The sequence below is a fragment of the Buteo buteo genome, chromosome 22 (genome assembly GCF_964188355.1).
Source record: "Buteo buteo chromosome 22, bButBut1.hap1.1, whole genome shotgun sequence".
Taxonomy (NCBI): Eukaryota; Metazoa; Chordata; class Aves; order Accipitriformes; family Accipitridae; genus Buteo; species Buteo buteo.
In genome coordinates, this window is record NC_134192.1 from 12,972,641 (window position 1) to 12,994,736 (window position 22,096).

General features: G+C 56.8%; 1 protein-coding gene across 2 annotated transcripts; it reads right to left on the reverse strand.

Moving 5' to 3' along the window:
* Positions 1-410: 410 nt before the first annotated feature.
* On the reverse strand, positions 411-21,000 carry MPP1 (MAGUK p55 scaffold protein 1). 2 transcript variants are annotated; one of them, XM_075054497.1, is made up of 12 exons: positions 20,734-20,999; positions 13,912-14,055; positions 13,486-13,564; positions 12,389-12,474; positions 11,082-11,150; positions 7,077-7,273; positions 6,712-6,818; positions 5,703-5,783; positions 5,000-5,080; positions 4,317-4,519; positions 3,611-3,685; positions 411-1,785 (listed from the first exon to the last, which is right to left on the reverse strand). In XM_075054497.1, the coding sequence occupies exons 1-12, from the start codon at positions 20,833-20,835 to the stop codon at positions 1,609-1,611; spliced, it is 1,401 nt and encodes a 466-aa protein (XP_074910598.1). In that variant the 5' UTR covers positions 20,836-20,999; the 3' UTR covers positions 411-1,608. The 2 variants fall into 2 exon arrangements, with proteins under 2 accessions (XP_074910598.1, XP_074910599.1); XM_075054498.1 differs by lacking the exon at positions 5,000-5,080 and having other exon boundaries at positions 20,734-21,000.
* Between the last annotated feature and the right edge of the window lie 1,096 nt (positions 21,001-22,096).

Here is a 22,096-nt window from a genome sequence, read left to right on the forward strand (position 1 = left end):
TGGGGAGGGGAAGCAGCTTAATGCATGTGCGTGCTGCAGCTGGGCATGTAAATGGCTGCCCCTTCTGCCCAGCCTTTGTGCTGCTTTCCTGAAGAAGCTGCTGGTGCAGAGAAGTGGTCATGTTGATGTGGACTATCACTAGAGGGGCCTTTGTTGCTGGTCAGGACTTTGCAGGTGCTTAGGGGCCACCCTCCACTTCGGTAAAACCCACTGGGGTGTGTGCTTGGAATCTGGGTATTCTCTTTCCTCCTTTGCCTGTGCTGAAGTGAGCTTCTGGAGAGGTCTGACGGTGGCTGGAGGGACTGTTTGGCCCTGGCCTGCTGAACCTTGAGCGTCAGAGTCAGAGAGGCAGGAGCAGACTTCAGCTCTGAGCAAGTGCTCAGCTTAAGAGGCAAAACACCAGTCACAGCAATGTTTCAGCACATGTTTATTGCTGCTCTTTGTTTCCCTGTAGTGGATCAGAACGAAGGTCCCTATTGCACATCAACAGATTTTATTTTTGGCATCCTTAAAAAATTGCACAAGACTTCTTAACCCCGTTCCCCTTTCCCCTAGCTGACTGCTGAACACAAATGAGATTTTCACCTAAATGATGGCTACAGTTTGCCCGGGAGGCATGGTGGTGCTTTCTGGGACATGGTCATGGTGGGGCTTATGCGTCAGTATGCTCCTGCAGAAGAAAGAACCCCTTTGTGTGGGTGGCTTTTATGTTTGCATACAATGTGTGAGACACCCTAGACTCTGGAAAGCATGCCTGGATGATCTTTGTAGAGACACTGTTTCTACTGCATGCAACAGATAATTGTAGCTGGATCCAGTTTACCCATTGAACTGTTCCTCTGGGGTTTGATTTGTGGGACTTCTCAGCTGCTGCCGAGTTTCTCTGGCCAGGCAATAACAATCCAAGCTGGACAGTGAGAATTTAAATACAGTGAGTTTTTACAACTACAGTTGCACAGGGTGAATCAGAACTCCCAAGGTCAGAACGCAGGGTGAGACCTGCCTGGGAGTGGCATGGAGAATGCCACCTTTGTCAAATCCATGCTTGCCTTTTTCTGCTCTTCCCCATTTGTGAGGGGAAACCCTTGGATGTAGGAGCTCTGGCATGGTCTGTGCAAAACCTCCTAAGCCGTGGGCATCCTTGAAGCCTTGCAGACACCAGCCAGGCTTTCAAGGTGTTTGTGGCACAGTGTGCACTCCCATGATTGCAGGGGACATCTGCCTGGAAAGGTCCTGCTCTACCACTTCCCTTGGGACTGATGCCGAGAAGATTGGCCGGGTACTACAGCAGGACTGTGCTTTCCCTTGCCTGGTGAGGTGGGGAGCCGTCCTCTGAGCTAACGGGGTGCCCTGGGCTCTGCTGTAGCCACTTAGTGCTGCATTGCAGTGCCGAGGGAGGTGGCCATCTCCTGGGCAGCCCCTGACCTGCATTCCCCTGGGAGAGGGGATCCAGAGACTCTGTGTCCATGTGTGTCAACCAATTGAGACCATGTCTGTGGAGCAGCAGAGGAGGGGAGTTGTGCTGGGTTGTGTGTGGAAGCTAAAGAGAAGGTTTCTCCCCATGGCTGCAGGATGGTTGATGGGAAGCAGCTGGGGTCAGATGCCTTCTCAGTAGACCCAGGAGACAGGCACCCACTGCGGAGAGCTGCAGGCCTGCTCAAAGGCTTCCTGCAGCAGCTGGAGGCTTTCTTCCACCCCGTTGTTGACCAGTGAGAGGTCAAAGTAGTGTGCATACCGGCTCCGGATGCTCTCTGAATCCTTCCGGAGCTGCTGCAAAGCCTCTGACTGCAAGAAATGGGAGAGAGTGCTCAGGAGGCTGGGGAGGAGGGTAATTTCACAGCCCACCCCAACAGGCAAATTCCCTCCCACCACCAAAACCAACTCAAGTGGTTGCTAACTATCAGAGCACAGCCCATCCCTGCAGCTTGTCTGACAAGCTAGGAGCTGTTGTGTGATCTTTGGGAGTGTGTCTGGGGGTTTTGCTGGACTTTCATGCAATGCTGGGGGCATCAGGTTACCTGCTAAGTGAGGCCAGACCTGCTTGGTCTCATATTTATCTTCAAAATGCTTTGCGGCAGCTCCCTGGGAGGAGAATGTTCACTGAGCAGCAGGCTGCTCTTTACTACACTATGCAGTATAGACAGCTCAAGGCCTAAGGCTGGTTTCAAGGTAGGATCCCTGCAGGATGGTGTCTCCCTGCTGGCAGTGCTGTACCAGCCTCTCTACTGGTTTGGGCTGGGATAGAGTTAAATTTCTTCATAGTAAAAGTAAGCTGCTTGCTCCCTCCTGCCAATTTTGCTGTCCTGTGCAGCTCCCCAGCTAGCAGGGGCATCCTGGGAGTGTGTCCCTGTGGGCAGCTGTGCCCTCAATAGCAAAGCCCAGACCGATTTTCACTCATATAGCTCCCTAACGGAGCTTGAAACGCAGGTGGCTCCATGCTTCAGTGCTGGGGGTGGGATGGGGCATGAGCTTGGGGTGCCGTTCTCACTGCAGCTCTGCTGTGTCTTGCCCGGCAGCTCTTGGGGGTGGAGAGGGGAGAGCAATAAGCAGTTTGCCTGGGTCATGTGAGCTCTGCTGGGTCACATTTTGGCTCTGCTGCATGCCTTCTAGTAAGCAGTTCCCTGAGCTGTGGCAGCTAGCTATATATAGTGCTTGCACCAGCAGAGCTGGCCCTGCCCACTGCGGCAGGACTTAATTCCTCTGGAGGCAGTGGTGGGTGATGGGATATGGAGGTGGGGGTAGCAGGCTGCCTAACTGCCCTTTCTGCCCTGACACTGGCCCCCCTTCCCCCCCTCCCCAGCCTGCTGCATCTGGGTTTACAATCCTCTGCAGGTTAACGTGGCTCTAAATGCCTGTGCAGTGTTTGCTCTGAAGGCTGCATAAATATCGGTATCTTAAGCTTTGTGAACCCCAAATTAATAGGTTGGAAGAGGTGGCTGGCCATGAGTCCAGGAGAAGCACAACTCTATGGGTTTCCCTGCTTCCCCTTTGCTTCCCGTCTCCCTGTGGAGGTTAGCCATCAGGGGTTGCAGGCTGCAGCAGGGCAGGGTAGGCAGCACTGCTCCCTGTGTTGGGGGGCTTCCCAGGAAATAGCAGTGTGTGGCTGCCAGCCTTGCGGTGCTTGGCGCTGTGTGAGTTAACTGTGTCATCAGTGCTTCTGTCATCCTAATTTTGGAGGGATGAGCATCTTGAGGCAAAGAATGAAAGGAGCTGCTGTTTGTGTGTCCCATTTGCATTGCTGATGGCAGGATAAATGTTCCTGCTCTGCAGCACTGCTGCAGCTGGAAATGACCCTGGGTGCTGGGCTGGGCTGGGCTGTGCTGTGCTCCCTACTACATGTTAGCAGCTGATTATGCTGCAGGGATGATGGTTGCTGGGCAGTGTTAATCTGGGAGAATTTACAGCTGCAGGAATCGCCAATTCCTGTTTCTCAGGTCCGGGCTGAGGAAGTTGCTGTGCTCTCCTGGACCACAAAAATCAATGCAGACAGGAAGAAGCTGATGTGAAGCAGGGAGAGAGTCCTGGGCTGCTGCAGCAGGCTCCCTGCCCCCCCTGCCATGGGCAGGCAAGCCTGGCCAGAGGGAGACAGCTTTGGTGCCCTGCCACCCACCTGCTCTGCCTTGTCTGTTGGGGCAATGAAGACTATGAATGGGGAGAGCTCAGCCGTGCGGATGATCTTCAGGGTCTGTGGAGAGAGGGGTGTAGTTAGAATGTGGCCATTCCTCAGGGTGGGAGCAAGTGCAGCTGGCTGGCTGCTGTCCCCCACTACCCCATGCTTCCCCCCCCAGCCAGGATGCGATGGTGCACTTGATGCAGTGGTGGGCTAAAGGGGCCACCCCTAGTCTGGGTCCGTGGGCTCTCTGGGTGGACTCCTGAGCCTGGGTGTAGTTGGGTGATGTGGAGACAGTTCGGCAAAGCTGGAGTAGGAGTTCCAGCATGGCTTCCCCTGCATGTCATGGAGCAGAACATTAGGGCATCGCCAGCCCCGCTCTGGGCTGGCTACTGGACACAACTGTCTCTTTGCAAAGCAGCACCCAGATGCTTGGTGTTGGAGAGGGGGAAAGGGTCCCTGTGTGGGGCCTGTGCTGGCCCTGCACCACCACAGCAGCCTGGCCCTGGTCTTGCTGTGATGTGGAATACCCTCACTGCTCTTGTATCTTGGGAATGGAAGTGGCACGCCAGCACTCCCTGGCTTTTTCCTTTGGGAAGGGCCAGTGGGCAGTGCAACAGGGAAGGCAGGGACAGTTACAGCCAGCACACAGGTAGCTCAATCTGTGGCAGCCCCCATCCTGCCCACCCCTTCCCCTGCTTACTACCTGGGGTTCAATGTCCAAAATAGCGACTTTGTCCTGCTGGTGGATCTTGTGCACTGTTTCAAACTTGGTGCCAAACATGTTTCCCTGGTAGCTTCCAAACTCCAGGAACTCGTTGGCCGAGATGTCCCGGGTCATCTCCTCAGTAGACACAAAGTAGTAGTCCTTCCCATCCACCTCATTCTTCTTCTGGGGGCGTGTGGTGTCTGGGGAGGGAGGGAGATGGTGAGTGCTGTCCCCCAAAAGGACTGGGGAACAGAGCAGAGTGGACAGCCTCTGTTATGGGTGACCTGGGTGTCTTGCCTCCCCTTTCTGAGCATGGGGCTATGGCATGGAGGACCTGTGTACCTCAGGACTAGGCTGTACTAGTCCCCTTTCAACTCCTTCCTGCTTGGGACAAGTAGGGAACTTGGCCAGCCTGAGGAGAGCCACTGGGATATGCAGAGTGAGGTGTCTCTGCAGTGTGTGCGGTAGCAGGCCTGCAGCCATCTGTGGGTAGGTTCAGCCCATGGGACAGCAGGCAGGGAGGTCCTACAGTGCCCTCTGTGGTGGCCTCTGACATCAGGGGCTTGGTGGTGCTGGAGGAACATCTCCCCATCTCCCATCTCCTGTCAGAAGGTCCCAGCTCAAGGAGGTGAGAGGAAACGTGTCCTGTGCTGTGCCCTTCACCCTGGCTGGGTACTTACATGGGGGTGGGTACATGAACTTCTCTGGGTTGTTGCTGAGCAGAGCGTTCTTGATGTGGCTACGGCCCACACCACTGGCCCCTGCAGAGAAGGAGGGATGGATGCTGGAGCTGGGCTCAGAGAAGCCTTGCAGGAGATGCTGGGGCCCCTCTGCAGCTTTGCATCTGAGGAAAGGTGCAGAGCTCCTGGGGCCTTGCCCAGGATCTGCTTTCTGAGCTGGTCCATGGTGTCTTCCAGCCCTCGCAGAAGCTTTCCCTGCCCTGGGTGTACTCACCTCCAGCCCCAGCTGGAGACAGGACCTGTGCCTGCTGAGCGGCCACCACAGCTGGGCCACATGGGCTGCCTATGCCCATGGCATCCACTGACAAGTGCTCAGCACCCACAGCTTGGGAGTGCTTGCTTTGGTGCAGCTGTGCAGACCACAGCTGCTTTTAATAAAAATTATCCATAAAAATACATAGGAGCTGGAAACTCCTGAATTAACTCTACCTCAGCATCACAGTGCAGGTGGCTAGACTATGCACAATGCTGCATGGAGGAGGTCAGCCTGCTTGGTGACTGCTGCAGGTGGAAAAAATACTCCCCAGAGCTTACTAGGTTTTGAAGGGCAGCACTGCTCTAGCCCCTGTCCAGTCCTGGTTCCGCCCCGGGACCCACCACACACAGCCCCTGTGCTATGGAGGATGCCTGGGGCAGGACCTACCGATAAGCACCAGAGTCTTCCTCTTGAAGGCAGGCAGCCTCACCACCTCCTCATATGAAACCACATCCAGCTGGTCAAAAACTGGGGTGGAGGAGAAACAAGACAGCAAGTGGTCAGAGCTGGCTTGGCCACAGCAGCAGGACTGCATGCATGTTGGACCACAGGCAGGTCCTTGGGCATAATGGAGGGAGTGATCAGGACTGGGCTGGGAGCTTGTCCCTGTTTGGCTGCTTTGGGGAAAAGGGCAGCAGCAAGCAGCATGTGAGGTGCAGAGGGGGTGCTGGAGTCCTGGACCAGCAGCTGCTGAAGGAGAAGCCAGGGCTGCTCTTGCTCAGTAATTCTGCTCAGGACATTAGGACATGGGGCAGGATGCTGCAGGGAGCTTGTTGCTGGCGGAGCTTTATTTATCTTCCTGATTTATGGCCATGTTTGTTGCTGGTTGGAGCTGCAGGCTGGGCTAGGAGCCAGGATGTCCTCAGGCACCTATGTTTGCTGGCCCAGGGCATGCTTAGCATGAGGTGTTTGCATGGGCGACTGAGGGGCAGGCTCCCTGCCCCACCAGGGACATGGTTTGGCAGCTGTGGGGAGCAGTTCAGGCTGCTCCCTCATTGCTGAGCAGCAGCAAGGCCACTACCTGCCCTGCATGCAGCAGCTTGCAAGGTTTGAGGCCTGGGAGCCTGACGTCCCAAGGAGCTCGGGGCCAGGAGTGCCAGGGCTTGTCACTGCAGGAGAGTATGGGAGCTCAGTGTCTGGCTCCTGCATGAGCTGGCCCCAGCCTTGTGCACTGCACAGCTGCATGGGTACACAGCTGTGGCCACCTGAGGGGTATGAGGACTTTGGAGAAGGGACTCAAAAAAGCTGACAGCTGTGGGGTATCTTCCAGAGGACCCACTGCCAACACAGGTGGGCCGTTTTGTCTGACTCCCATGGAGGACAGACCTGCCTCTGCCCAGAGGCAGGAGTGATGGCCAGGGCTGGGGATGGAGCCCATTGCCCTGCTCACACTTACTTGAGCTGTGCTTGGCCAGGTATTTATCTTTGCACTTCTTCTTCTTCCCAAATGGGCTACAGCTTGGGGATTCACTCTGACTGGATTGGGTGATGCTCGCCACACGCCTGCCAAGAGAGGAGGACACCACCATGGTCCAGCTGTTACCCCAAGACCTGGGGGAGCAGTGGGATTGTCCCTCAGACATGCAAGGGCAAGAGGAGCAGGGTGGCTGCTGGGACAGGTAAAGGCTCACTCTGTGGCAGATGAAGGGGACGTTTGCCTCCTTTTCCTAACAGTAACGCTGGCGTTACCCAACACAGTCACACTCCTGTTCCCGCCTCCACTCCCAGATCCAGCCCTTCTGGCCAAATCCAGGGACCTACCACTCCTGCAGCTCCGGAGAAGGGATGAGTCCTGCTGACTCGGTGCAGGACCCCTCCACCCGGCCCTGCCACCAGTTGCTGTCATCCTTGTTTATGATTTGAATCACATCGCCGGTCTGAAACTTCAGCCCTGCTTCCTTGCAGGGGATTAGGTTGTCTTTTTTGGGGTCGTAGTCAAACTGTGCCCTCATGAACATCTGCAAACAAGAGAGCAGGCTGGAGTCAGCATGGCCATGCAGGGTGGCTAAACTTGGTCGCGTCTAGCTGCTGACCCCACATTGCATCCCCTGGCAGTGATTGCAGAGCTGGGTCCAGGCACAAGGTCCCTGCTCCAGGAGGGACCCCAGTCCCTGCCGCTTTCCAGGCCTCACAAGGCTAGGTGGGGAGAAAGGAGATGCACAAAGCCTTGGGGGAAGCTCTTAGGCATGGAGCTGCAGTGAGACGTGCTGGTGGGTGAGGGAGGGAGGAGGACAACATCTTGGTCCTATTCAGAGCCAGTGAAATGGCTGCTGCCTCGAGGCAGGCCTGCAAGCCCCACAGCTGGTGCTCGAACCCTGACATGTAGCCCCCCCCGTAGTCCCACATGTGCTGCACAGTGCTGGTGAGCTGAGCCAGCCAGAGATGAGTCCCACTACCTGGACCAACAGGGCGCACAGCAATTGGGGTCTGCAATGGGATGAGCAGAGAGGAGCCATCACAACAGTGCACCCTGCAATCCCGTGTCCTGGGGACCCCAGGAAAGGCCACATCTCAGCTGTACCTTGGCCTCTCCCCAGCAGCAGACACTCCCCTGAGTGGCACGGGGCCTTTGGGGAGCCAAGGCTGCAGTGTCATGTCCATCCCTGCCTGTGTCTGGTCTCTTCAACATCAACTACTCTTGCAATGTTATGTTCATCACAGCTGCAACTGGAAAGGAGCTGCTGCTGCTTCCCAGGCCACTGTGCCACCCTCCTGGGGCTGGGGAAGTGCTGGGAACCAGGAAAGCATGACAGAGCGGCCTTTCCCTCTCCCTTCTGCTCACTCAGCTTTTTGGAGGGAGTCTACGGCACCTGCTCCCACTGGGGTAGCCCACCCTGCTGCCTCCCCCTGGCCTCAAGGCCTGAAGCCAGCAGGCAGCTGGGCACCTCTGGGCTCTTGCTGCCCCCCAAATGTCTTTGCAAGGTCAGGAAAGAAACAGCATGTGGCTTTCACACACAGACCTTGTTTTCCAGGAAGCCTGTTCAGGAAGAACAGACCATCAGAGAGCAACAGGATGGATGAGAGTCACCTATCCCCAGGAGGAGGGCAGACCACGCATGTGCACCCAGCACTTTCTGCACTACTGCTTGCTCTCAATGCCTGGATGAACAGTTTCTCATCTAAAATGCTGCAATTTGTCTCTGGCCAGTGCTACTGGCAAGATCAGGACCAGGTCAGGACTAGGGTGGGGGAAAAGCCAAGGCAGGATATGGAGGATGGGGAGTGAAAGGCAGGGTTTAGGGAACAAAGTAAGGCTGTGGCTAAGCACAAACCTCACATTGCGTTTGCTACCCTCCTGGGGTTTTTTTGTCCTGTGGGCCTGAGGCTGCTGGGAGCCCCCAGTCATGGTGCAAAGTCCTGCAGGCTCTCCCACAAGTCATGGGTGGTTCCTGTTTGAGACTTCTGTGATCACTCAGGAGGGTGCTGGGCCCTGAGCCAGCAGCGTGCCTGAAGGGCTGCCCAGCAGTCGTGCCATCAGCAGGAGATCCTTCTACAGGGGAAGCAGCACCATCAGAATCAGCCTCATTCTTGTTCTAATGCAGGCTTTCCCCAGGTACAACCCCATCAAGTTATTTATCCCAGAAATGCAGCATTTAGCAAGCGGACAAAAGGATTCATGTGGGCTGATGCCTATGTCCTGTCCTCAGATGTGACAGGCAGGGCCTGGAAAGTCATGCTCCCTGGGTAGGGTATACCATGCTGTCATTGTTCCACATCAAAACAATTTCCCACAGCATGTCCTCCTTCAGCAGTGCTGCTGGAGGCACAGGGCCGGCAGGTTTGTGAACAAACGTGGTTCTCTTTCACTGCCAGAAAAACAGAGCATATGGATCAAACTCTGACATGAGATCTCTCACAATGGAAGACGAGTGGAATCTCCTTTCAGTATGAGGACTGATGCTTGCTTTGAAAGCACTCTCTGGCACCAGGAAGCTGGTCATCAACACAAACACACAAGGGTCATACAACAAGCACTACCCAGGCGCCTGCCTGGAGCCCTCTGCTCCCGCTTCTCGGCCCTCATACCCCCAACCAGACATAGCTACATCACTTTTGGAAAGACCTTCCCTTACACCAATTATGAATTAGCATTAGACAGCTCCAGGCACCACCCACAGACTGCAAAGGGCCAGCTCCAAATGCAAGCTATTTATTTGCTTGCCTGCTGCCAGCCACCTCTCTGGGGCTAGAAGCCCAGGCACTGAGCAGGCTCCAGCATGAGAAGCCCTGGTCTTTAAAGTCAAAAGGCTGCAGTTTGAGCCTGGGAACATGTTGGAGGTGACCTCGAGAGCCCTGAGTGCTCAGTGCTTCTCCTCATTAAGATCCTCCCAAGGAGACCTGCCCCAAGGGACACTCAGTTGGCCTCAAAATGGCTGGCTGCCAGGCTGTGGGGCAAGCCAGGGCAGGGGGTCATCGTGATGCCAGGATCTGCACCATCCTGCCTGCCAGGCTCTGAAATGATGGTGATCATGCGGATCCAGGAGTTTAAACAAAATCAAAATTCCATTCTTGGCAGTGGACTGCAACAAGTAGAGACATGGGCAGCCCATGAGTTGTGTTTCTGGGGAGCAGACAGCACCACGGCCCTGGAGACAGGAAGAGGAAGGACAACTGTTGCTGGGAAGGAGTTTGACCCTGTATCCTTCCCTGAGCCCACAGCCAGCCTTGAGGAAGCCAGCAACTATGTTCTTTTTCTGAGGTAACTTTCCCCCCCGGCACTGAGCTGGCCTGGCCAATTGGAGCTGGCTGGGTCAGGTCCGGGAGAGCAGATGGACAGCAGGGAAGGGCAGACATGGGCCACTGTTCAATAAACAAATGTGCAAGGCTGGTTGAGCTGGAATGGGGACAGCATGGGCTGAGCAAGAATCAGAGACAGTTTTCACTTGCCATCATGTTCAACTTCAGCTTCTCTGGGTAAAGGAAGGAGGGTGACATGGACTCCCCCAGCCCAGCACCATCCACCCCCACCCTCTGTCTCTGAGCTACCCTCCCACTCCTGCCTCTCCACAGCACTGGGTTGGTTCCTGCACCCAGAGATAGGACAGCATCCCAGCCACCATGCACTTAAGTCTTGGCAGAGGAGCTAGCCCTCCCCACTATCCTGAGTATTTTGGCCACAGCAGGACTTCAAAGGCAAAGCCAGGCAGGTGTCACCCCCTGCCACAGCACATCACCCCCACCCTGGCAGTGGCAGCAGGTGCAAGGACCTGCCTTCCTCCCCCTCACCACTTCCTTCCTGCCACTTGCTGGTCACAAGCATGCTGGCAGCATCCGGACCTACGTCACCCTCCTTGTGGCTGATGCACTGGTCATCAATGATGGCGGGGAGCAGTGAGAGCCTGGTGGTGCACCTGGAGGTGCTGCTGTGGCCCTGTAACAGGGATGTGGTTCTAATGGCTGTGGCTCTGAAGGTGGCAGGAAACTCTCTCACGCTTCCTGGTGTGCACGTGCCACTGCTGTCCCATCACCAAACACTGCACACGTACCACTGTGGCTCAGGCATCCCAGGTGCACGTTCCTACATACACATTGGGTAAATACATCCACATGGGGCCAAAATCTGCTCGTTTGCAGTGATGTAAGCACAGGACAGGTCCCTTCATCCTCCAGCAGCTCAGGCAAGGTGACTGGGCAGCCATCTCCTTGTCCTTCCCCTGGCTCAGCACAGCTCTCTCCCCAGCGCTGGTCCCTCATGGTTTGCTCTGGCCCCACCCGGCCCCACAACCATGTCCCAGCACAGCCCACAGGTCTGGAGGCTGCACTTACCTGGAGAGCAGGGAGGCGGCTTTGTTGGTTGGGAATGACTTTTATTGAGACCATCCCCTTGGTTTCTTTCTAGTGAACAAAGGAAGGGGAGAAAGAAGAGTTGGAGGAGGTGATGCCTGGAGGCAGCCTGACAGCAGCAACCTGTGTAGGGAGCTGCTGAGTGCCAGGACCTGCAAAGGCAAGCATCCTGGATGCTCCCAACCATGCTGTGATGCTTGGGGACACCACAGCCTGGCCAGAAATAGCTCTGCTGGGGCTAAGAGCTGTGGCAGTATAGCTTTGCCATGCTTGTCCCATCCCCATGGGGGTACACCAACACCCCCACAAGGGACTGGCTGTGGGCACTGCTAAACATCACTGGAACAAACACGGAGATCTGTATTGTCTCCGGCCTGGCTGCCCCAGTGAGGAGCCTGGGAGGAGAGGCTGGTTCTGCCAGGTCCCCTCCATCTGTCCTCTCCATGCTGGCTTCTCACTCCTGCCCTCCTGGTGACATTAGAGGCACAGCACTCCCTTGCCTGCCACAGGCCAGATGCACTGTTGCCCCACGTGCTTCACAAGACCTACACGATCCTGTGGGGACAACCACATTTGGAGGCTTCGAGGGCCTCCTGGGCCAACTGCCCTTCTCAGGAAACAGATAAAGACAAGCTCCTCCTTGGTCCTGCTGTCTGGAGCAGGGATGTCCTGCCACCAAGCAGGAGAGGACCATGGCACTGCAGCAGGGCCAGGCCTCCTGTTGAGGCTGCTGGTGGGTGTCCTTAGCACCACCACCACCTCCCTCCAGCCAGGTCCCACATGCTGGGCATGGACCAGAATGGCCTTAGTGTGAGAACCCAAGGCAGGTCTGAGACTCTGTCTAAAGCTCTTTCTAGCAAGGGTCTGGCAGGATCACCATGACCTCAGCAGCAGGAAAATGGCACCAAGATGACCTGCAGGAGCAGCTTAGGTCTGCAAGAGCAGCTGGCCCCTGGGCTGGAGTTGCACACCAGCCTTGGCAAACAGAGGTGGTTTCCAAGCCCCACACCCATCAAGCACATGTCAGGGACCCAGCCAACAGCCTTCGCTGCTGGTCTCAGGAGGACAGAAACAAGCAGCAAGCACAGACCACCAAGGCTGTGTACATAGACCTGGCATTTGGCCGTATTACGGCACAGCGGCCCTTTCTCCTGCCACATCACACTGCTGCAGGCAGCTGTGTGTTGGGTCTGGTATCTAGGAAGGGGGTGAATGTTCAGCCAGCACGCACATCTGCAGGCCAAATGGGTCCTTCCTGGGGAACAGCCCTGCCAAACACAAATACCTACCAGCATCTTCTGCAGCTGGTCAACTGAGTGGTTGCTCACACTCTGCCCATTGATTTCTATGATTTCATCACCCACATGAAGGGAGCCTGCCAGCAATGGGAGAAACATGAAAATGCAGGACTGAACAAGAGCTGCTCACCAAACCCAAACTACACAGCTCCACCAGCCTCCCAACCCCCTGGGCAAGCTGTGGCCAGGACACTGTGGTGTTTGCCTGGGCAATGCTTGCAGAGCCACACATCACCTAAGCACATGGGACCAAAGCACAAGGGGAATGAATTCTTCCCACTCCACCCAATACACACACTTCATCTGGTCTGAAGATAATCAGGTTGCTTTCCACTGTGTGTCCTTCAGCACTTTAGACTAGTCAAAGCACCTGTTTCAGGTACAACCCCAAGTACCTCACCTGAAGCCAAATGACAGCCTCCTTACAGGGCCCTTAACACAAGCATTCTTGACTTTGTGTGTTTTCAGTTTATATACCCAGCCAGATTACAGCCTCAGATATACTGTTATAAATCAGGCTCCAGTGCATTATTGGAATGGCTCCTGGGTTATTTTGCCAGGGGTAAGCTCAGACTTCCCACTTAGATCCAAGGCTGGAAAAGGGGCCTCTTCTAAGAACAGAACATCTAATTTCCATGCCCCCTTGGCAGGACCCCAAACCAGAAAATAGCACCTATTCATTTCTTTTGGCATCTTCTTTTGGTCTGCAGAGCCAATCCACAGCAAGCCTGTCCCACCTGTGCACTTTAGGAATTGGAAGAGCTTTCCCTGCAGTCTCTGGGGTATGATCCATCTCTTGTTACAGTGACCCCATCACGAGACAGAGACAGACAGTCTCCAGTTCGTTTTTGGAAGAGCCCTTCCCCCAACCCTTCATTTCTCCCTAAAGCCTCCAGTATAGTAACATGACAACCATGCAGCAAGATCAGCGAGTCCTGAGTTCCTGACATTCCTAGTGGAGGAACAGACACAGATGTCCACATCACAGGGGAAAGCCAGCAGTGCTGGGGGACTGCCTCATCTCTGCACAGAAAGAAATGAGCTGCAGACATGCACCCCATACACTGCTTCTATGAGGGCCTTGTTACCTTGTCTGTGAATCATGCCCCCGTGGAATATCCTGGCCACCATGCAGCTCTGCTTGTCGTTGAGCTTCAGCGTGATTCCCTGGAAGACAGGAAAATCCATGACTGCTCGCTGGAGGGGAGAGCTCCTGCGCTCTGAGCAAAGTCCTCTCCAGGCCCATGTCCACGGTGGGCTGTGCAGTGGCTGGGGGGAAGCCCCCTGCTTGGCCAGCTCAGCCTGCTGCAGTTCCTCTTGGCACAAGCGTCACCACTCTTTGATGGGGCTCGCTCCAGGTCCCCAGACAGGAGGCAGGATCCAGCACCTTCTTCCTGTGGCCAAGGTCTCCAGCAATCTCCTGCTCCCCCTATAGGCCAGCCCACTGGCATAGATCTACCTGCCCCTCCACCCCCTTGGGTGCCACCAGGCTTTGGGATCTTGCCAGCTCTCACCATGGGCTCCTCCGTAGCCTTCTCGAACTGGATGAGGCGTATCTTCCGCACCTCACGGCCGTTGCTGTGGGAGGGGCTGCCCAGAGTCGCTGAGCCATTGGTATAAATGTCCTCAGTCATGGTGTTCAGGGACTGAGTGATGGCCTGTCGGGGCAAAACAAAGACCAGGGTTTAGGGGCTCTACCTGAATGGGGCCTGGGAGTGCTGGCTCCCTGCTTTGGGGCTGAGCTACTCCACCGTGTTAGGGTGCCTGGGGTGCAGGTGGGGCACAGAGGGAGGAGAGACCTGGCTGCAAGAAAAGAAAAAGAGCAAAAGAGCTTCACCCTTGAAGATGTGTATGTGGGCTTGATCTGCAGTTTTCCAGCCTGGGAAACACAGGAGGTAAGACAACTTTGGAAAAGTTACAGGTAGCAGAAGCCAAAAGAGTCCACAGCTGATCATCTTCTGCAGCAACAAGTCCCAAACACTACTTCTGTGTCGCAGCAGCGCTTGACCCACAGCTGGCTTGTTGCAGAGCATAAAGCCAAGGACAGCTTCACCAAGTGAACGGAGCAGTTTGGGACTCACTCCTGAGAACTGGGGCCAGGCTCTGCTCTTGCTCAGTGTGCAAGTTCAACCTTTCTTCATCTACGTCAATGGGCAACCAACACAGTGCAGAGCCGTGTCCACATCCAGGCACTGAAGGCAATGTGCTCCCAAACCAGCCAGAAACTCCCCATTCCCCTCCCCAGATCCCAGCTCCAGGCCAGTTCATGCTGGCCAGTACTGGGAGGCCAAGCAAGGGCTTTCAGCTACGGGGAAACCTCTGTTCTTAATCTCCAGCAGGTGCTGGCACTAGGGCAGGTGGAGGGTGCATGGGGTCCCAGGCAGAGACCTCCAAACCCACCCTGTCATACAGCAGGGACACTGCAAAGTGAGCTGCCACCTCCCAGTCTGAGAAAGCCTGGCACAGTCCCGTTCAATACCTCGGGCACGCTGGGCAATGTCTCAGCACAGCTTGCAGATGTGCCGGTTTAGTGCCAAGTCCAGTGGACTTCCCTTGAGCCTCTCCCAGATCAGTGCTGGCCTAGCAAAACCCAGGCCAGCTTTGATCTGCAGCCCCTGCCCACCTTGTCAGCATGCTCAAATCCCCACACCAGCCTGCGAGGCATGGCAAACCCTCCTGGCCGCCCCGCTCTACACCAGGCTCCCAGCTTTGCTGCCCAGTTTGCTGCCCAGTTCGCACCTTGCACCCTAACTCCCAGCAACACCTGGGTTGGGAGCCACAGCCAGCAAACCCGTGGGGACACCCAGCAAGGTCCTCGCTGGCTTTAGTCCTGCATCAGCAACACGGCACACCATGCCCAGCCAGACAGAGCCAAAACCTCTCCCCACTGCTTGCCGACTTGCCAACACCTGACTGACTGCCAGGCTCCAGGGTTCCGTGCCAGTGGCTGGGGAAGCGGCAGCCTGACCTGCCACCCCAGCTTGCTCTCACCCACCACAGGCACCGGACCCAGTGTGGAGGAGGGTGCAGCACCATGCCACCAAGCGGTAAGATCCAGCCAGGCCATGGGGAGGTTTGTGCAGGTGCAGCTGGGGTGAAGAGCATTTGCTGGTGGGGTGCAGCACAGCACTAAAGCACAACAACATTACCTTTGGTAGGGATGTGCTGGAGTGCTGCCGGGCTGAGACAGCGGTCCAGCCCTGCACAATGGCCCAAAGCAGGGAGGGAGCTGAAGGCAGGGGCAACAGAGCCAGGACTAGCCAGGCCAGTGGGAGAGGCGCTGGCAGAGAGGGACAGATCAGGATCGAGGCATGGGCACTGTTGCAGCCTCAACGAAAAGGTGCTGGCGGGGCCCGGCTGGGGCAGGAAGGGTGCAGCGAGGTGTGTGCCTATGCTGCAGCAACAGGGAAGATGTGCGATTTATTTTTAAGCCAACTACTTTTAAGAGAGCCAACCAACCTCCTCCTCAGAGGAAAAAGGCAACTGCGTGGGCTCCGGCTGCCAACGGCTTAAACGTGAAGGAGGAAGCTGAATCCCAGCCCAGAGCAGCACCCAGGACTCACGGGTGGAAGGAAGAGCAACTCGCAGCCCCCTAGCCTGACTTGCCAGCCCCAGCAGGGCACGCTGCTACCATGCCATTCACAGGGCAGAGGGACAGATCCAGCAGTGCGGGTGCCTAGAGCTGGCTCTCAGTGCTCTGCCGGCTGTCCTGGCTCTGCTGAGCGGGTGGGAGGTGGAAGAGGATGAGGAACTTCTCCAGCCCTGTCCGAGGCCAAAGTGCCCATGTGGTGGTTGACTCAGCACAGATCACACTTATCTTGGTCATGCCTTGGGAAAGTGTTATACCACGCAATCTCCAGCTTCAAACCTCTAGGCTCAGCAGAGTCCAGTGACCCAGGACACAGCACAGTCTGCTCCAGATGCTGGAAGTTCCCATCCCCACAGTCCCCACCATCCCCACTAGCTGAGCCTCCCAGCCCTGACCTTTGCTTTTTGCTGAGAGCTGGAGAAAACACCCAGCCCTCAATGCTGACGCAGTACCAGTGTCACCCTAGTGACTCCCAGAGAGCAAGCCTTGTCACCAGAGAATCTCTGCTGTGCCTGGAGATGGCCACCAGCACTTGATGGCAGCTCTGAACCCAGCAGGGTCCTCTGGCAACTCCCTCTGCCCCAAACAGAGCCACGCTGGGATGGTGTGGGCTTTTGCTGACTGCACTGGGCAGCCAGTGGATGGGGATGGGAAAGTGCCCAGCTCATGAGGAGGACCAGGACCCACAGGGTGGCAGATTCCAGCCCCAGTGTTGGGCATCCAGAAGCCAGAGACAGGAGATGTGCATGGCTCTCATGCTCCATGCATGTGAGCCGGCCGACAGGACTGCCTACTGTGCACTCTCCTGGCAGCTGCCATGCTCCTGGCCGCCGCCATGCTCTTGGCCAGCTTGGCCTGGTGTAGCTTGTGACCTCAAGAGCCTTTTGAGGCATGCTGGCAGCAGGCCAGACGCTGCTACTTATGTGCTGCTCCACAGGAAACATCTGCGAGTGCTGCTAACAGCCAGCTCTGTGGCCACCAGCCACTGCCAGTTCTGCACAGCCCTGGGCTTGGTCACCACTGGAGCCAGCCTTGGGGCAGACATGGGACGAGGAGTCTGGGGGGCTGAGCTGTGCAATAGGGCTGCTGGGTTCTGGGCAGGGCCGAACCCTACGGGTACCTTGCAGCGGGCTGGTGAGGGTACAAATCCTCACACACAAATCCTGCTCCAGGTGGCAATGTGCAGAGACACCAGCTCCATGGGTCAAAGAGGTGCACCCCAGTCCCCTGCTTGCATTTTGCTCAAGACCCCAGACTGCTGCATGCCCTGTATCCTGGGGCAGAGGGAAGGGCACCAGCTCCCTGGGGAGTGTTTGCCACCAGGGAACTTGGTGAGTGTGGATTAATCCCCGGTGAGGACCCCAGGGCTTGGCATCCTGTCCCCTGGCAGGTCAGCGTTATCTGCCAGGGTTGCTCCTGCTGCTGTGCTGGCTCAGCTGGGCTGCACGTCACTGGGCAAATCAAACATTAACTGGGCAGCTTGTTTGCAGGAGGCTGAAGCAGCACTTGGGAAAAGCAGCACCGTAGTGCAAAGGGCACGTTCGGTGGTTTGGCTCCTGGGCTCTCCTTGTTGCTCTAATCAAGAGACTTCAGTATCGGGTAGCCTTGGAAGAGCACGGCGCCCTGGTGAGCACATGGAGAAAGGTCAGATGATGCTGGCTTTGCAAAGCAGGCCTCCAAAGTACAGCAGCTTGGAGTCAGGAGGGAACCCTGGAGCTGGGATCCCCCAGGATTGCCCTCTCAGCTGGCAGGGAGACATGCTCCGCTGCCCACAGTGAGCAACAAAATCCCAGCTCCCTCCAGGAATCATCACCCCTCACATTATAATCACTGTAGGCGTGTGCAGGGAGGCTGGGGCACTGCTTGGTGCAGAGATGTCCTGGCTCAGCAACATCTCCTCTGGCCCTCTAGTGCTCCAACCTCACTGTCCAGCAGATGCGTCCATCATGGTCTCAGTACAGCTTATAAAGCACAGCAATGTGTAAAAAGAGCAAACTAGCAAAAAAAAATTGAGCTTGGGAGTTGCTTTTGGGCTGCTCCAGCAGGCTGGGGAGCAACAGCCATATGCACATTTAGAAATAATTCATCCCTGCTTTCTGCCAGGGGCTACTGCCTTCTCAGGTCTGCCAGCACAACTGCAGGAGCAACCTCACCCAACACCCCTTCCAGCAACATGATCCAGTTTTTTAAAACAAACAAACATTTAAACCAAACAGGATTACATTGCTGACACTGAGAAAAGGCCCAGCAACACCAACAAGTCGCAGTGGGAAGGGGAACTGAGAAATAGAAATATAAGCAGTCGTGGAGGCCAGGAGATGCCACTGGCTCTGCATGCCCTCGCACTGACTCCAGATCATGGAGTGCTGCAATGGAGAAGGGCCAGATTTTCAAGGGAGCACAGTCAGTTTTGCTGAGGCACCATCTTCCCACCAGGAAAGGCTGATGCAGCCTTCCAGATGTGTTTGTGAAATCGGTCACCTCCAAGGGAGAGTCAGTAAAACCACAACACTAACAGAAGAAATCTTGAGGAGCTGCCCAACTGCTCCATCCCCACCTTCCAGAACAAGCCCTTCAAAATGGCTTTTTCCCTGCAGCTGTTACAGACTGGAACGCTGCAAAATGCATTTGAGATGAAAAAGTTGGAACCGGCCCTCCCCACTTCATTTTGGTAAAGCCCAAAAGTTTTGCTCGGCTTTCAACCACTCGTTTTGCCTGCAGTCATTTCAGGATTTGGTCCCTGGGGACTGTGGCCTCAGTCTACTCTGGAGCTGGCACCAGTTGGATGCTGGGATCTGCTGCCCACAGGGAAGCACAGTGTTCCCTCTGCACCCTTAGGCTCAGCTCTCTCCAGAAGTACCCTCCTTTTCTCCACCGGACTCTCAAAGGTCACATTTGCTGCCTATTTTACAGCTGGGGAACTGAGTCATGGCTGATAAGAGGACATGCCCAAGGTCACCCTGCCAACCAGGTACACAGCTGGGAATAAAGCCCACACCTCTTTGGTAAATCTGTATTTGCAGCTTGGGAGATAAGGAAAAGATATGCAGGCATGTGGTGGGGCTCCAGGGAAGACAGCAAGTGGCTTCCTCCACTTCGGCTTGTTTTCTAGCAATGACACAGCTTCCACTTGCCGAGGGTTTGTGTGCCCTGCCACCATGGGAGGAACGCAGGACAGCATTTCCAGCACGTGGCTCTGCCAGAGGAAATGGGGAAGAGAACCTCCCGGCCACCCTGTTTGACTCCAGCCAAGGAGCAGCCAGCTGGACTCAGCACCCCTCCCAAAAGCTGCTGCTGGGCAATGTCCCTACTATCCCACAGAGCGGCCCAGAGCCACACTGGGCCAGCACTGTCTCTGCATGCACGTGACACAGAGATGAGCGTGTGAGCAACTGGCAAGCTCAGGACATGTAATGCCAGTTGGGTGCCAGCTCTACAGAGCTCCTCTTAAAAGGCCCCAGGCAGATCCCAGTTTGTCATCTCTCTCTTTATCCCTAGTGGAATAAATATACCGTAATGCCAGGGAGCTGTAGGCCAGCTCCTGCATTTTCCATGCCCTGTTGCCACTGGCAATTTATCCCTGCTCTGCCTGCGGTCAGGAAGGTCCTCTGCCTGGATCCTGCAGGCAGAGGGATGGGAGAGCTTCTCACAGCAGCTGCCTGATCCAAGCACTTTGCTTTAAAAGCTTTTTTCTTTTTTTTTTAAAGCACTCTACCAGGGTTGAGCCATAAAAAGCGCACAAACTGGTGTGGGACAGATCTGACAAGCCTCTTTTGTGTGGTGGACGGGCCAAGGACAGCACTTCAGGGAAATTTCCTCCCTGCTCTCAGAGGCTCCCCACAGCTGCAAGGAAACCTGGAAACCTCAGCCCAGGCACGTTATGCCATGGCTTCGTCAGGGACTCCTGTTCAAAGTTGAAAATCTCTGCTGGGAGAAAAGCACCAGGAACTGTTGACCTGTTCCCAGCTGCACCCAAGCTACCCCAAATGATACCAGCTGGGGAAGGAGCCCTCCCAGCAGAACCGAGACGGCTAGTGCAGCCTGCTCTCCTTCCACTGGAGGTGGGATGCATGTGCCCCCCCCAGCTCACTCCCTGCCCCGGGGTAGGTGTGGGAAGGGCTGATTGCATCCTCCTTCTCCGGGGCTGAGACCCACCACCACCATCCCCCTCCAGCCCATGCTGTGGACCTGGAGATTGCTCAGCAGCTGAATCAGCTCATGTGACAGGCAGTTCCAGTTCAGACCAGCTAAAACTTTGCAGCAAAACAAGCACAAGCTCCTCCGTGGCAGGATGCTGAAGCCTTCCTCCCCTGCACCCACCTCCTTCTTCCCACGCTGTGCCGGCCACGCTGGCTGGCCATTCCCCCAAAGCGCCTCCCGCTCCCCAGCGAGAAGCCCTGCTCCTGGGGTGCTGGGGACCGGCAGTGGCGCACACAGGGCACGGACCTGGACGCCCGCCTCCTTCCCGCCGTAAGGTCTCTGCCTTAGGGGCCCTGCTCCCCGCTGCGTGTGCGGGAGGGGCGGGACGGAGGTGGACCCCCGGGGGCTCTGTGCCGGGCCAGAGCTGGGGGCAGGGGGCTGGGCTAAGGGCCCGCGCGGAAGGGCGGGCACTCGGGGGCTCCCTGCCCGGCCTCGGCGGGGAAGGGGGCCGGAGGGGGCACAGGCGCGCTCTCCTTGGGGGTGCCGGGGCCGCCGCGGGGGGCGGATCGGGGCTGGAGGGCGGCGCTGCCCTCCAGCCGCCGCTCACCTCGGGCTTGGCCCGGTTCTGCAGGAGGTGCTCCAGGTAGAGGTCGGAGAGCGCCGTCCGCATGCTGCCGGCGCTGGCGCTGCGCCCCGACTTGAGGGTCATCCCGCCGCCGATCCGCCGATCCGCCGCCGGCAGCTGCAGCCGGTTCCGCTGGCTCCAGCAGAGTGCCCGGGCCCCGGCTCCAGCAGCGGCGCGGGCTGCCCGCACGCTCCGCCCGTGTGGCAGCCAGGGGAGGCCTGCGGGCGGCCGGGCCGGGCGGAGCCGGGCGGCCGGGGGCGGGTCGGGGCCGGCCCCGCGCCGGCGCACGGGGGGTGCGGCCGCCTGCCGAGCGGGCGGCGGCGGCGGGTGGTGCCGGAAGTGGCAGGGATGGCGCACGGCGTCGCCGCACAGGCGGCACGTCAGCACCGCCAGCTGCCAGTCGGAGCCTCGCCTCGCTGCCCGCGTGGGGTCTTTTCCCCCGTGACACGGTGTCCCCGTCATGGCTCTGCTGGGAGCGGCCCCTGGCCCGTGCCAGCCCCTGGACGTGGCCAAGCACTAGCAGAGCCGTTAGCCTGCACACACCAGGGAGGGTGCCGACAAGCCTGGACGCAGATGGGACCCTGCTGGGGTGGACTGGCTGCACCAGCTCGCGTGGTTGCCAAAACCAGGGCAGGAGGCTGGATCTGAGAAAGGCTTTGTCCCCTCACAGCCAGGGCAGAGGCCCAGCAATGACACCGGGAGCACCTCTCCCAAGCAGCACTGGTGCATACTTGGCTCTCATAAGCCAACAGTCATCCCTGGGCCACACTGGTGCGCAGAGCGGGGTGTGCTGTGCGCCAGAGTGCCTCTGAGGGGAGAAGAAGGAGGGCTTTCTCTGTGCTGCGGCAGAGACTGCTGTCTTCTCCTTGTGCCGTTCTGGGTTTTCCACCTCCTCGTGCATCTGTGACTTGCATGGCTATGGGTGGGATGGCAGACCCCTGCATTCAAGAGCTGTGTGTGGTGGGAAGGGCTGTTGTCAAACTTTTTGTGCTCTTGCTGTGAGTCTTACTGACGCCAGAGCACAGGTGAAGTCTGCGCTTTATTTGGGCATGGGAAATTAATTCTGGTGGAATCTTCTTTAAGATAATCACTGAAAGGATTTTTCACGCCATCCCTGGGATCCTGCAGGTTTTGAGGTTTCCTTGCACCGGACTCCCACACTGCTGCTCGACGAGTTCCCCAGGTTGCCTCGGTCTAAATTTACCCTAAGAAATACAAGAAAAAAGACGACCATAAATCCCTAGAGAAAGGAAACAAGAAAGCAGGGGAGTAAGAGGAGGAGAAAAAGAAAAGAAAGAAAATCCATCTTGCTCTGACAGCAATTTTCTCCTGCCCTGTGGGAATA

Coding starts and splice junctions, on each gene's coding strand:
- MPP1 (XM_075054497.1), bottom strand. CDS start 20,835: ATGACCCTCAAGTCGGGGCGCAGCGCCAGCGCCGGCAGCATGCGGACG. Junction 12,475..13,485: donor GGGCATGATTCACAGACAAG/GTAACAAGGCCC, acceptor CATTGCTGGCAG/GCTCCCTTCATGTGGGTGAT. Junction 7,274..11,081: donor GCCGCCTCCCTGCTCTCCAG/GTAAGTGCAGCC, acceptor TCTTGTTTGCAG/ATGTTCATGAGGGCACAGTT.